Below are 12,573 nucleotides of genomic sequence, written 5' to 3'. Positions count from 1 at the left end.
CATTCGACTATAAACCACTTCAGATTGTGTGGTTAGATATTCAGCGTGTCAGCGAGAAATAATAGCATAGCTTCGCCTGAATTCTGACACTACGTACTCACCGCAATCATAATCTTTAAAAATCTGGATTTTCAACAGTGAATTTAAAGTTTTTTCGACAAGTATGTACGGAACAAAACGACTAGCGAAGAGGTCCATCGTAGGAACCCGTGTGTGCGCCCAGTGGCCAGATGGTGTTTACTACGCTGGGGTTATACACAAAGTGGAACTCGAGAATAAGTCCAACTGTTTGGTGGATCCAAACTACACCATATGTTTTGATGATGGGTACATCAGAAGGTATAAGGAGGGCGACATAGTTGGCCAGGGTTTTAGCGGAATCAGCAGCGTGCACCTCAAGTTTGGACAGCGAGTGTTCTTTACGAATCACGGGAGAGAGATGGTTGGATTTGTGCAGAAACATAAAAGGCCAACGAATGAGGTATGTTTGTATACAAACACGCTACCATGCACGCAGCCTTCCTTGTTATTGTATTTTAATGTGGCCACCGTGCATTGTATTCAGAGGTTTGTGGTTTGCCTTTTGGAATTATGAAATAGATTCATACATCAACTTGGCCAGTAATATTGTATGAACAAATATAATATTGTACGTAGATGTAGGCCTTACAAATAAAAAAAAATAAACGCTTTCCAAACAGCAATCTATAGTGTGAATAAATAAGCCATGGAGGTAGAAATAGACTCCATGATATTTCAAAAGAGCAACGCGGCAAAAGGTGCGGATGGTCTGGTGTTTATTTATTCTTATGTGAATTTTTGGTGTCGGTATTTTTTAAAGCTTTGTACATTATCACATCTGGAGTTTTCCCTGGGTTGAATGTATCGCTGAGACTTATGACTTAGTTAGGGGTTGAAATAAGAATAAGGAAGGTTAAGAAAGGACAGTTGAGGAGGGACTGAGCAAGTCGAATGATCAATGTTGACTGTTGCTAGTCTAGGATTTAAAACTATTTGTTGAGCACGAGGTTTGGCCTTGAATCGAAGCCGGCTCTTACTATTGACTGATGACCAGTAGGTTTCCCTCCTTTATCCATGGAGGTCCAAACAAATACAAACTGCGTGCAGCTTCTGCGAAGGGAGCAAAAGAATAGTTATGTAATCCCCTTTACCGATAGTGGACTCGCACATTGGGGGTTTCACTAAGTAATCCAAACAGGGTGCGTTCGTTTAGCTTCCCTGGGTCGACCCCGGTGTGTGGCGTTTTTTTTCCCCAGGACGAACGTGGGTAATTATCTGCACACGTTCGTCCTGGAAAAAGAAAACGCCACACACCGGGGAAGCTAATCGAACGCACCCACATATAAACATTGAGTGGTGAAAAAACACATGTCTTTCCTTCCATGACCCAGGGGACGATTTCGGCCAGCACTTTTGCATAGCAACACAAATATATGTAGCCTGAACTTGTTTTGGGCTCACTGAATTCTATTAATAAAATTATTGAGATAGCATATGGTGATTTTTGAGTTGAGACTGAAACATTTTGTGTAGCAATTAGACCATGTGAACTTTGTTTACATTAAGTATGACCTTCAAGTTGTACATTCTTTGAGTATTCTGGCAGGCACAATACTGATATGATATGGGAAAGTTGACATTTTGTGTCATAATTTCCACATAAATTCAAGAATTTTGAAAAGTAAAAGCTGGACAAGTTTGAAATGTGCCCCTTTCGCCATATCAAAAGTTTATAAGAACTAGACAATAAGTAGACATTGCAATCTCCATAAAACATAAGGTTTTATGTTTTGTTCCATTAAGCTTTGTACAAATCGTGCCTGCAGGAAGTCCAGGCTATGTGGCTCTTTTGTAAACATGTGATGTCACAGGTCACATGTACAAGGGAAACCGTTCACTACATGAAAACCACTCGATGAAAAAGCCCAATTTAACTTGTTCTGTGCATTGCATGCTAATAATTTTAGTAGCAAATCGTAATTTGCTCTGATAGTACAAGGGAAACAATTCAATGCATGAAATACACTCAGTGAAAGCTCAATGTCATCCCTTTTGTAAACAAACTGACCTGGCCGATCCAGGTCTGGGCTCGTCACTTCCAGATACAAATCCACCATGTTTTCCCTCAGGCTAAAATGAGTTAGCGTGCACGGAAATACTCTAGCGCTAGTCCCTGGCAATCCAAGGTCACTATTGCTATTATTACACAGCATTGACATCGTCTCGAATTGTAAACAACATTTGCAATAAAAGCTGAATAGTATGTCCCAGGGAACTCCGTCCGCCGGTGATTCTGTCCCCCATGTTTATGGGAAATTAACAAGGGCTGGAGGATGAACCTCGAAGAGGGCGCGATGTCAGAAGAAGTTTGTACATAGACCTTTTCGCAAATACTGGGGCGGGCGCGTAAAGCTTGGAATTAGGTGCATTGTGGTCTAGCTGGTAGCAAAATTTGATTCATATCTATCCCACAATGCACCTCATTCAACAGTCTGCGCTTGCGCATTGGTATTTGCGATAAGGTCTATGATCGCCATATGGGGGACAGAATTCCCTGCCACACCAGCAGATTTTCTACCATCCGCAGGACAGTTCTTTCTTTCCAGAATTGAGAAGTCTCCAGAATTCCTACAATTTACTCCGCGGTAGTAAGTAGAAAATAAAGCTCGACAGTTTTCTAAAGAAGAAAATATACTATGTATAGATGTTGTTACTGCAAACCAAACGCAGACCAGTAAATGATTCGTTTTTGAAAAGGCAAAGGCACCAAGGCATTGGTAAAGGGCACGGGCACCCTATGAGGAACTTGTAAACCGCCTTAATTAGGCCGTGTCCGAAACGGCGACTTCGGCTACAGCTACGGCTAGATCGCGCGCCTCTGCCTATTCTTCAACACTGGTAGACGCGCTGATCTAGACGTAGCTGTAGCCGAAGTCGTCGTTTCGGACACGGCCTCAGTATAGTTGCCTCCGTGAAGTATCAGGCCTGCAAATATTATACATTTGTATATCATATCGTTACAGGTCTTTATCAAAGTAGACGATGGTTCGGATAGAGTAGTGCAGAGGAAGTTGGATGAGATCAGGCTAATGGAAAGTAGAAAGTCACCTCGGCTGGCTGATCACGAGACGGACTATCTGAAACTTGCTGATATGACCCCACCATCAGAGTCCAAGAAAAGAGCTGTGTCCAGTTGCATCGATGTCCCAAGGTAAGGTTTAACTTAGTCCCATTTTATTTGATGAATGTTAGCCTTTAGGCACAAAGCTTACTTTTAATGTGAGAGGTCGTAAGCTGTTCCGAAGCCACAATAGTGCTAAATAAGCTACACGGTCAAGAAGAGAGCCAAAAATGAATAGAAAAACGATGTGTGGAAAATGTACTCCCACTGGTAGTACTATACGTCGTAGATAATAACATACTGATGGCTGGGACACTTCAATATAACTCAGGAGGAATATTGTATTTTTTTTAGGGGGGGGGGGTACCCTCACCCTAGGATGACATTCAGTCAAACCAAATTTCAGTCAAATTTTGACATTCAGTCAAACCAAATTAATTTGCCAAGAGGACGCGTCAGGTACCTCTTTAGTTCGACACACAACATATCGGTTAGTATAGACTATACCAAAACCACGGTACCTCTTTTCTGTTCTTGAATGCCACAGTCATAGTCGTGTGGCCGTACCTCCGTCCACTGAGCAGCATGGTGATATTTTAAATTGATTTCCAATTTTAGTGACCCTTAGGAAAATCAGATTTTTTTATATTAAATTATTATTAAATAGCCTGAAAAGTCTATCATGTATGTCTAGCCTGGATGTCAGCCCTTATATACTCCCCAAAACAATGTTTCCAATCCCAGATCATGTATAGCTCTATGGTCAGTCAGATAAAGTTGGCAGCTGTGTAAATAATCATGGGTTTATGCTAGCCCTGGCGGCCTACCCTTTCGTGTTGTACTACTCTGTATCTGTGTACAGAGGAAGAGTCCTATATATAGGTCTAGGGTTTATGCCAAACTCGTCAGCATTCCATAATTCTTTGCTAACATCTTGCCTTGTATTGTTATATCTAACCCGATGAACTGTTTCAACTCCTGTTTCATTTGGGGAGGGGGGGGGGGCTGCCGAAATGGTAAGGCCGTTTCCGGAAGGACGTGTCTGTTTAAAGAGTAATTTGGTAGTTGTTTTAACATTAACCAAAACAGCGCGCCTGGTAATGTAGTTGGTGCAGGTTTTGATTGTTTCTGTATCTCTATAACGGGAAGTTCAACAAACTATTTTAGTTTCCTTTTTTCTGGCAGAAGTTGAATAATTTGAGTGAGAAAGTACCTCCTTCTCAAAAAATACTTTAGAAGGAGCCGTTGCTCACAGCTCTCCCCATGGCTCATTAGTTTTTATGCTAACAACTATTATGAGCAATTACCAATATTGTCCAGTGCAGTGCAGTGCCTTTGAGTCGTCATGTTATTCCAGTTCTATTTCTATTTTAGTTCTAAAGCAGATGGTTTTCACATTAGCAACATTGACATTACCATAATTAAACCGCTCATTCTCTGAGTAAAATGTGAGTGTTTTATCGGATGTTTTAAATTGATCCACTTCTAAAAGTTCACAATTTGCTTTCAGCGGTGATTGCTTCAACTTGATAAAAGGGCTTGTATATGTATCGTTTGGCGACTTTAAAAATTAAAGTCATACAAACATAATTGTTTAAGAAGTACAGCAGATTTGGATAGCACAATGCATTTGAGAAACTTGTAACTCAGAAGAATTGAGGTGATGCCTATAGAAAAAGCTTTTAATTTTGTATCCCCAAAAATCTGAATCTGTGAAACATTTCCCAGATTATGGTTTCAACATTTCCCAGATCATGTTTTCAAACATTGCAGAATATTTTTCTGCTTGGACATAAAAATACAGATATTCGGCGATATCTTTTAAAAACGATACCACCAAGTTTTGAAATAATATGTTCACAGGTTTATAGTTTGATATATTGTCTATATTCAACACTATTGGTTAACAGTGTGTTACAAATACCAAATTTATACAACCCCTTTAAATTGTCAAACAATGATGTTTTCATCAAGCTATTGTGTAATATGTTGAATACAATATCATTATCAATGACTATTATCAATGTAACTGCACGTCTAACATGTCCCCAAAATTATGAATCTTTATTCAAAGAACAATGTTAATGTTCATGTTTATAGGCCAATAAGAAATAGACGTGTTTGTGTTCTGATAAACAAATTCTTTATTATCAGATAAGTGACGTATACAGATGACTATTTGTCAGATATTTTGACAGTAGATGAGGACTTTGTCCTTATGGTTGTTTATGTATAACCAACGACTTTGTATCTGGGCCAACCACTTGCGTAATTGTTTGTTTTGTTGTCCGGTAAACAAAGTCACGACCAGCAGACGATTCTTGAACATTGAATTATCTTTAGATGTCTGAAGTTGTTTGTCAACAATTTGCGATTGTTAGATTGTTGTTATAAATGTATTTGGAATTAATAAATATTGAACAGTATTATTGCTCTTTATCAGAAAGTACAGTCGTATGACGTTTATTGCAAGAGCGCTGGGACTAATCAAATTATCTCTTTATAACAGAACTTTGCTATCTACAATAATTTTTGTAAAATTGTTTGACTCATGTCCTACAGCACCTCAGCAAGTAATATTTTAAAGGCAGTGGACACTATTGGTAATTACTCAAAATAATTATCAGCATAAAACCTTTCTTAATAACGAGTAATGGGGATAGGTTGGTATAAAACATTGTGAGAAACGGCTCCCTCTGAAGTGACGTAGTTTTCGAGAAAGAAGTAATTTTCCACGAATTTGATTTCGAGACCTCAGATTTAGAAATTGAGGTCTCGAAATCAAGCATCTAAAAGCACACAACTTCGTGTGACAATGTTTTTAAAATTATTATTTCATTCATATCTCGCAACTTCGACGACCGATCGAGCTCAAATTTTCACAGATTTGTTATTGTATGCATATGTTGAGATACACCAAGTGAGAAGACTGGTCTTTGACAATTACCAATAGTGTCCACTGTCTTTAAGGAAAGCTTTCTACCATAATATATTCAAATAAGAGGTCATAGGAAACAGAAAACAGAAATGAGATTCAGGTTTAATAAACAGACCTGTTTAGAACAGTGCTCCAAAGCTGGCTTAGGCCCTACTCATCGTAATGTATTTTTTTTTTTAAGTCACCCATGCATGTATCGTTCAAAGCATTGTTCGGGACCAAACCTTTTAATACTGAAAAGACCTCAAGTCTTTTCAGATGAATGTAAAAGCCAAATTTAATCTATTTGGTTTGTAACAATACCACGTGTCCGACATGTGTACAGTTTTGCTGGTATAATATATTCTTTTCAGTGAGAACTTGTCTTGCTATAAGGCCTATTTATTCTATAACATACCTCATACATATTCATGACCGAGAGTCGAGTTCTCATTGGTCCATTCCTCATTATTGGAAATTGTCAAACTAGTTAACTTTCAGTTTTTGGGAGCTATTATCGACTAGTCACCCTCAAACCATGTTATTTGGTATACTACCGCAGAGCAAACCAAACATACACTGATACCTCACCATGCGACCTTAAACCCCAAGTTCACTTACTAAACTTTTCTTGCATAAATCAACAACCAAGACAATTTACCTCAATGCAACTCACTATCTGGTCATCATTGGAGCCAAGCTATGTAAAGTGGAGCCAGGCATTTACTAAAGTGGGCGTGGCTCACAGTGGGATGACGTCATTCTTTACGAACATAATTGGGGAAAGTACCAAGAACATTTCTTCATAATGTTGCGTCATAAAAGGGGAAAACAATGATGTCATGCTCGTGCATTGCAAAATCTAAGGAGTTACACAGTCATCAAAAATAGTCCCTTCGTCTAGACAATGACGACAAGTTGTTTTCAATTCAAACCCACAAAGGACTTGTGTATGCCCCAATGTATTTTAATTGAATTCGGTTTAACATGGTTTAACAAGTTATCTCAATTGACATTTGTATGGGATTGTTGTTGAGTGATCTAATTGTCAAATTTAAACACTAAACTTGATATCATACAAAACACAGGTGCATTGCAAAATCTACTGAATTACATCAAAAAATAGTCCCTTCGTCTAGACATGACGACATTGGACTTGCGTAAACCTCAAGGCACTCGAAGTGAATTAACTCATCTGAATGGGTTTGTTATTGATCTAATCTTATCAAAAAGCTGTAGATGGATTGCACATGACGTCATTGACCACCATCTTTGATAGGCCTATAAAACAATGGAAAAGTGAAGACGTTTATAGGCGCTGCGCACAACTCTCAGCCAATGGTATCCTTTCACGCGAGTGACGTTTCATCAAAGATGGCGGCCAATGCATTGCAAGGGGTCTATTGTTTGATTTTGACCCTGTTTGCACGAGGAGAGCTCGATCTTGGGGCTATTTGTTGGGACGATTTAAAAGTGATTTTAAAAGATAGCTCTGGAGGAAATAATATAGGGGAGGCACGGCGTGCTCAGCAGCTTGGAACAAAATATGACTTTATGCGCAACACCCGGCCCACAGTCATGGTGCGCCCATCTCACCAGGGCCACCAGGAAAAACAATTACGTTTCTCTTCCACTATGTGATATTTGTTATCGATACCACACTTGCTTGTTTATTGTACTTAACTGATTTTGACTACGATGGAAGGTAACTAAAGCTCAAAAAGTGGTGTCCGCACACTTCGTTTATTGATCACATCTCAGTGTGGGATTTGGACTTGTGTGGATACCATTTCGACATAGTGTCTTGTTTCGTAGGCTGGAATCTCAAAACAGAACCATCTGTTTTTTTCACCACAGGTTTTTAGAGAAAGAGAGAGTTCATGAAAGTTCGTATTAAATTTATTGAAAAACTTGTTCAGACATGTTCTATATAAAATGTAATGCATGCCCCGACCAGCACGTACTCTGTACCTGCAGCAATACAAGGACTTTCAAGGCACTGTAGCCGATTTCACACAACTCTAGGATTAAAGACAATGGACACTATTGGTAGTTGTCAAAGACCAGTCTTCTAACTTGGTTTATCTCAACATATGCAGAAAAATAAAAAACCTGTGAAAATTTGAGCTTAATTGGTCGTCGAAGTTGCGAGATATTACTAAGAAAGAAAACACACCATTGTCACACGCAGTTGTGTATTTTCAGACGCTTGATTTCGAGACCTCAAATTCTAAGTCTGAGGTCTCGAAAATCAAATTCGTGGAAAATTACTTCTTTCTCAAAAACTACTTCACTTCAGAGGGAGCCGTTTCTCACAATTTTGTATACTGTCAACCTCTCCCCATTCCTCGTTACCAAGTAAGGTTGTATGCTAATAATTTGTTTGAGTAATTACCAGTAGTGTCCACTGCCTGTAAATGCTGTGCCTATGGTTAACTCGTCCTAAGTCCCAATATTAATTCTAAGAAGAGTTTGGTGAAATCGACGGCTGGACACGTTTGGTAATTGTCTAAGACAAGTACTCTCACTTGGTGTATCTCAACATGTGCATATAACAACGAATCTGTAAACATTTGGGCTCAATATATTGGTCAACGAAGTTGCGAGAAAACTATGGAAGAAAAAACACCCTTGCTGCCCAAATAAAAGGCTTCAGGCCTGAAGTCTTTTTCATCATAATTTGTGAGAAATTACCTCTTTTCAAAAACTTCAAAGGGAGTCGTTTTCACAATGATTTATACTATCAACGGCTCTCCATTCTCGTTACCAAGTAATTTTTTTGCTGAACATATTAACCAATGTCCAGTGCCTTTAATGGCAGTCGAAAATTGGATCCCTCAGAAATATGTCATAAAAAGAAATAAATGTAGAATTAACGGTTTATTGGAGGTTTAGAATAGTGGTGTCAGAATCAGTTCATTAATTTTAAATTATTTTTTGTTGTTCGTGACTTTGAATACCAGTAGATTTTGAAGGATTTGAACTAATCAGCATCAAGGTATATTGACTGATATTGACTGTACATCAAGGTCATGACATCGAGGTCACGAGTTCCGGTTTAGTTTAATTACAAAGGCACACTATCAATATCAAGTCTTAAAGTAAATTAAAGTTGAGTCGAACTACTTGGAGGTATTACGGCAACTTCTGTAAAATCCACGTACGGTTTTAGAATTCTCTCCAGTCAACGCAACGAAACTAAAATGATGCTTGTGGCTCAATATTTGTTTTTATATTAACATTGTTTGCGTATTTTGTCAAACTATATAAGGCCTATAGTTTGACAAAACAGATACAGGTTTCTGATGGTCGTGCGTGCATGCTTAAAGCCATTATACACTTTCGGTAAACAGTATTGTCCAAGTCCCACACTTCGTGTATCACAACTTATATATAAAATAACAAACCTGTGAAAATTTAGGCTCAATCGGTCATCGGAGTCGGGAGAAAATAATGGGAAAACCCACTCTAGTTTCCGCGCGTTTCGCCGTGTCATGACATGGGATTGTGTTTAAAATAAATCCGTAATTCTCGCTAACGAGAATTTGTATTGTTTTAATGTTTTCTCAAAAAGTAAAGCATTTCATGGAACAATATTTCAAGAGAAGTCTTTCACCATTATCTTTTGTAAACCCTGTAAATTATTTGTAAATCTGTGAACTAGTTTTTTCTTTTTCTGTACCGAAAGTGTATAATGGCTTTAAACTAATGTTGCCATTGAGTTGACTCCAGGTTTGAGCCGTCCAATATTGTTCCCGATTTAATAAGGACCAAAGCGGGTTTCTGGTTATAATAATATAATGTTGCTTACCGTAAGCAATAATAAACATGACTTGTAGTTTCACTTTTATCACCTATAAAATGCAAACAAAACTTGACATGACGCGACTTGCAAACCCAACCCTTAACTCGCATTCTTTTCGAATGAACTTGGGAAAAATTCCCCTTCACCGACATCAGTATGTCACAATGACTCTTTCTCTGACAACGACAACAACAACCAGGGTTTAATTCCCTCATACCGGAAGAAATATAAAACCACAAAAGTGCCTGGATAGATTGTTTGCGTTGCAATGCCTTATCAATTTAATATCCGGGGAAATAATGGAATATTCCTTTGAAAAAAAAATGGTACGGTCCTGTTTTGTTGGCAGCCAAAAGAAAGTCCCGCCTATTATGAATTTAACTATAACTGTGGCTACAGAATTTGGGTTGGCTTTCTTCCTGCAATAATGGATATTGTTAAACTTTTTTGGGCTAGTTTTGTCAACAATGAAGTTTTCACTTTTTGCTTTCACCATGCGTGCATTCAAAATACACATAACACATGTATATGGTTAGGATTTTACAAGTAAGTGAGCCCGTTTTCGAATTGGTGGCTACATAATATACGGCTACGGCTGTTACTAATGGCTGTTGGTAAGGCCGGAAACTGCAATGCAACGCATGATGACGTTCAATAGCCATACCAAAGGCTGTTAGTTGTAGCCGCCAATTCGGTTACGGCTTAACACGTCATCATAACAAAACTACCAGCATTTTAGATTGATTCCTTCCCACAAACACATGAGGTGATCACTCTAGCTAAATATATCATCATTTTTATGAACCTTCAACTTTCAGAAAGCTGCCCTGCATCACGAACTATCAAGAATCGCAAAAATTACGGCTGAATACGTTTTTTATTTTTATTTAAGCACCCTTTAGTCACATCAAAATTGTGTTAATAAAAAAGAGATAAGACAAAATCTAACTGTACGACTTCCACACCACAAACTGTGAGATATTTTCTCCCATTGACCAGTGTAAATTAGAGGAATCGGACTCTGTGGCTCTTATTGCGTCACAGGTTACGTAACTTTATCCTTAAGTGACGTCACGGATTGCGTCGCGTGATCTTTAAGTGACGTCACGGATTACGTAACGTGATCTTTAAGTGACGTCACTGACTACGTGTAATGTTTTTATGAACGCTATGGAGCCGCGTTATCAACAGACTCGGTGCATGGTCCCTTTACTTTAGCTCCATATCTTGTGTAATTATTTACCGCAAAAACTCCAGACAGTAGACGATCAAAATACAGTGGTTTTTTGATCTGTTAACCTCAAGACGTGTGTTGTATATCATGTCCCACATCCTAAAGTTCAACAACAAATGTTGGCAGGAGTTTAAGTGATTTTATGCATGACCATTTTTGTTGGTGTGGAACTGTAATTGAGTCTGGTTGAATCTGACTTTTTTAATTTGGAGAATAGGAAGGACGATAGTATTACTTGACCAAAACATAACTCAACAGTGCTACCAAAAAGTCTCCATTTCTAGCTGCGTTCAAACATGGAGGAACAATCTGTTTCGTCCTCCATGGTTCAAACAATCGTTTCGTAAACCATAATTATTCCGATAGTAGAACACTCTTGCTGAGATTATTTGGAACATTACTCCATGTTTGAATAGAATGAAAAGCGAGACATAGATGTGATTTTTTTTATTTATTTTTTTATTTTTTATTTTTTTATTAGGAATGCGTAGTTATCTTGCAAGCTATTTTGCTTGCTCAACATCATTGTCAAAAATCGTTGTTGGTTGAAAGTGTTTTTGCGAAACAAAACTAAACAGCTTTTTACATTGGAACGCACAGCGAGATTAAACACCCCTATAAAAAGGCTGATAATGGAATAGCCCATGAAGCATTGTATGGTAATGAGGTAAGCGTGCTGCCTCATGACGTATTCTTGTAGGTCTAGGCACGAGGCACGCGGGTGGACGTGCAAAAAGCGCGCCCAATGCTGTATTTCAAAATGTTGTTGGAGATAAACTTCTCCCGGCCGGTGCCAAATCAGGCCTAGTTTGACATCAAAGAATATACAATAAAAACAATCTCCTTTTTTTGTCACTTGAACAAAAACAATGAACTGGAGAAACATGAAGGAGATATTCACCGTCTGACTTTGAAGGGCACATTGAATAATATGACTTTTGGCTGAATTCCGACGTTTTATGTCGGCCTGGTGAAGAAAATCAGACGTTTCCACAAATAAAGAAATCCTGCTCATTGGTCTACTTCTCCAGTGCTTTGGATACTGTTTCAAAAAGCTCCTTGAAATCTATAGCCCCAGGGAAATATAAAACAGTATAAATGGCATCACTTCAACATACCTTTGAATTTGTATCCAAGTTTCAGACTTTTTTGTTAGTAATGACTCTAACCCCTGATTATAGATCAATGATTAAAGACAAATAATGTTACTCATAACACATTTTTAGCGTTACGTAACAAATACGAAGCATGGGTATTAAGGTGAAATGTTACAGTTTTATTCGCTCTTGTTGTTGGTGTGGGGTGTTTGTTTAGTAATTTTTTTGTTTTGTTTTTGAGGGGGGGGGGGGGTTGTGTCTTACACTGATGTTGATTCGAAGGAATAAAGTTTAATTAAATTTCCCTCATTATGATAATTTTTTTTTTCAAACTGGTTTATTCTTGTCAAAAATGTTCAGCTTTGTTTTAATCGCAAC

At 38.3% G+C, this 12,573-nt stretch overlaps 1 protein-coding gene across 1 annotated transcript in view; it reads left to right on the top strand.

Moving 5' to 3' along the window:
* Positions 1–12,573, top strand: part of LOC139949690 (zinc finger protein 704-like) — a 54,000-nt gene continuing 41,427 nt past the window's right edge. Inside the window, exons 1-2 of the mRNA XM_071948169.1 lie at positions 1–481; positions 3,045–3,232. Of these exons, the coding sequence (XP_071804270.1) occupies positions 164–481; positions 3,045–3,232 (506 nt within the window). The 5' untranslated portion in view covers positions 1–163. The remainder of the gene's footprint in view (positions 482–3,044; positions 3,233–12,573) is intronic.

This window comes from Asterias amurensis, chromosome 17, assembly GCF_032118995.1.
Source record: "Asterias amurensis chromosome 17, ASM3211899v1".
NCBI lineage: Eukaryota > Metazoa > Echinodermata > Asteroidea > Forcipulatida > Asteriidae > Asterias > Asterias amurensis.
The sequence above is the reverse complement of the archived record's forward strand: the minus strand, read 5'-3'. Positions and strand labels throughout refer to the sequence as shown.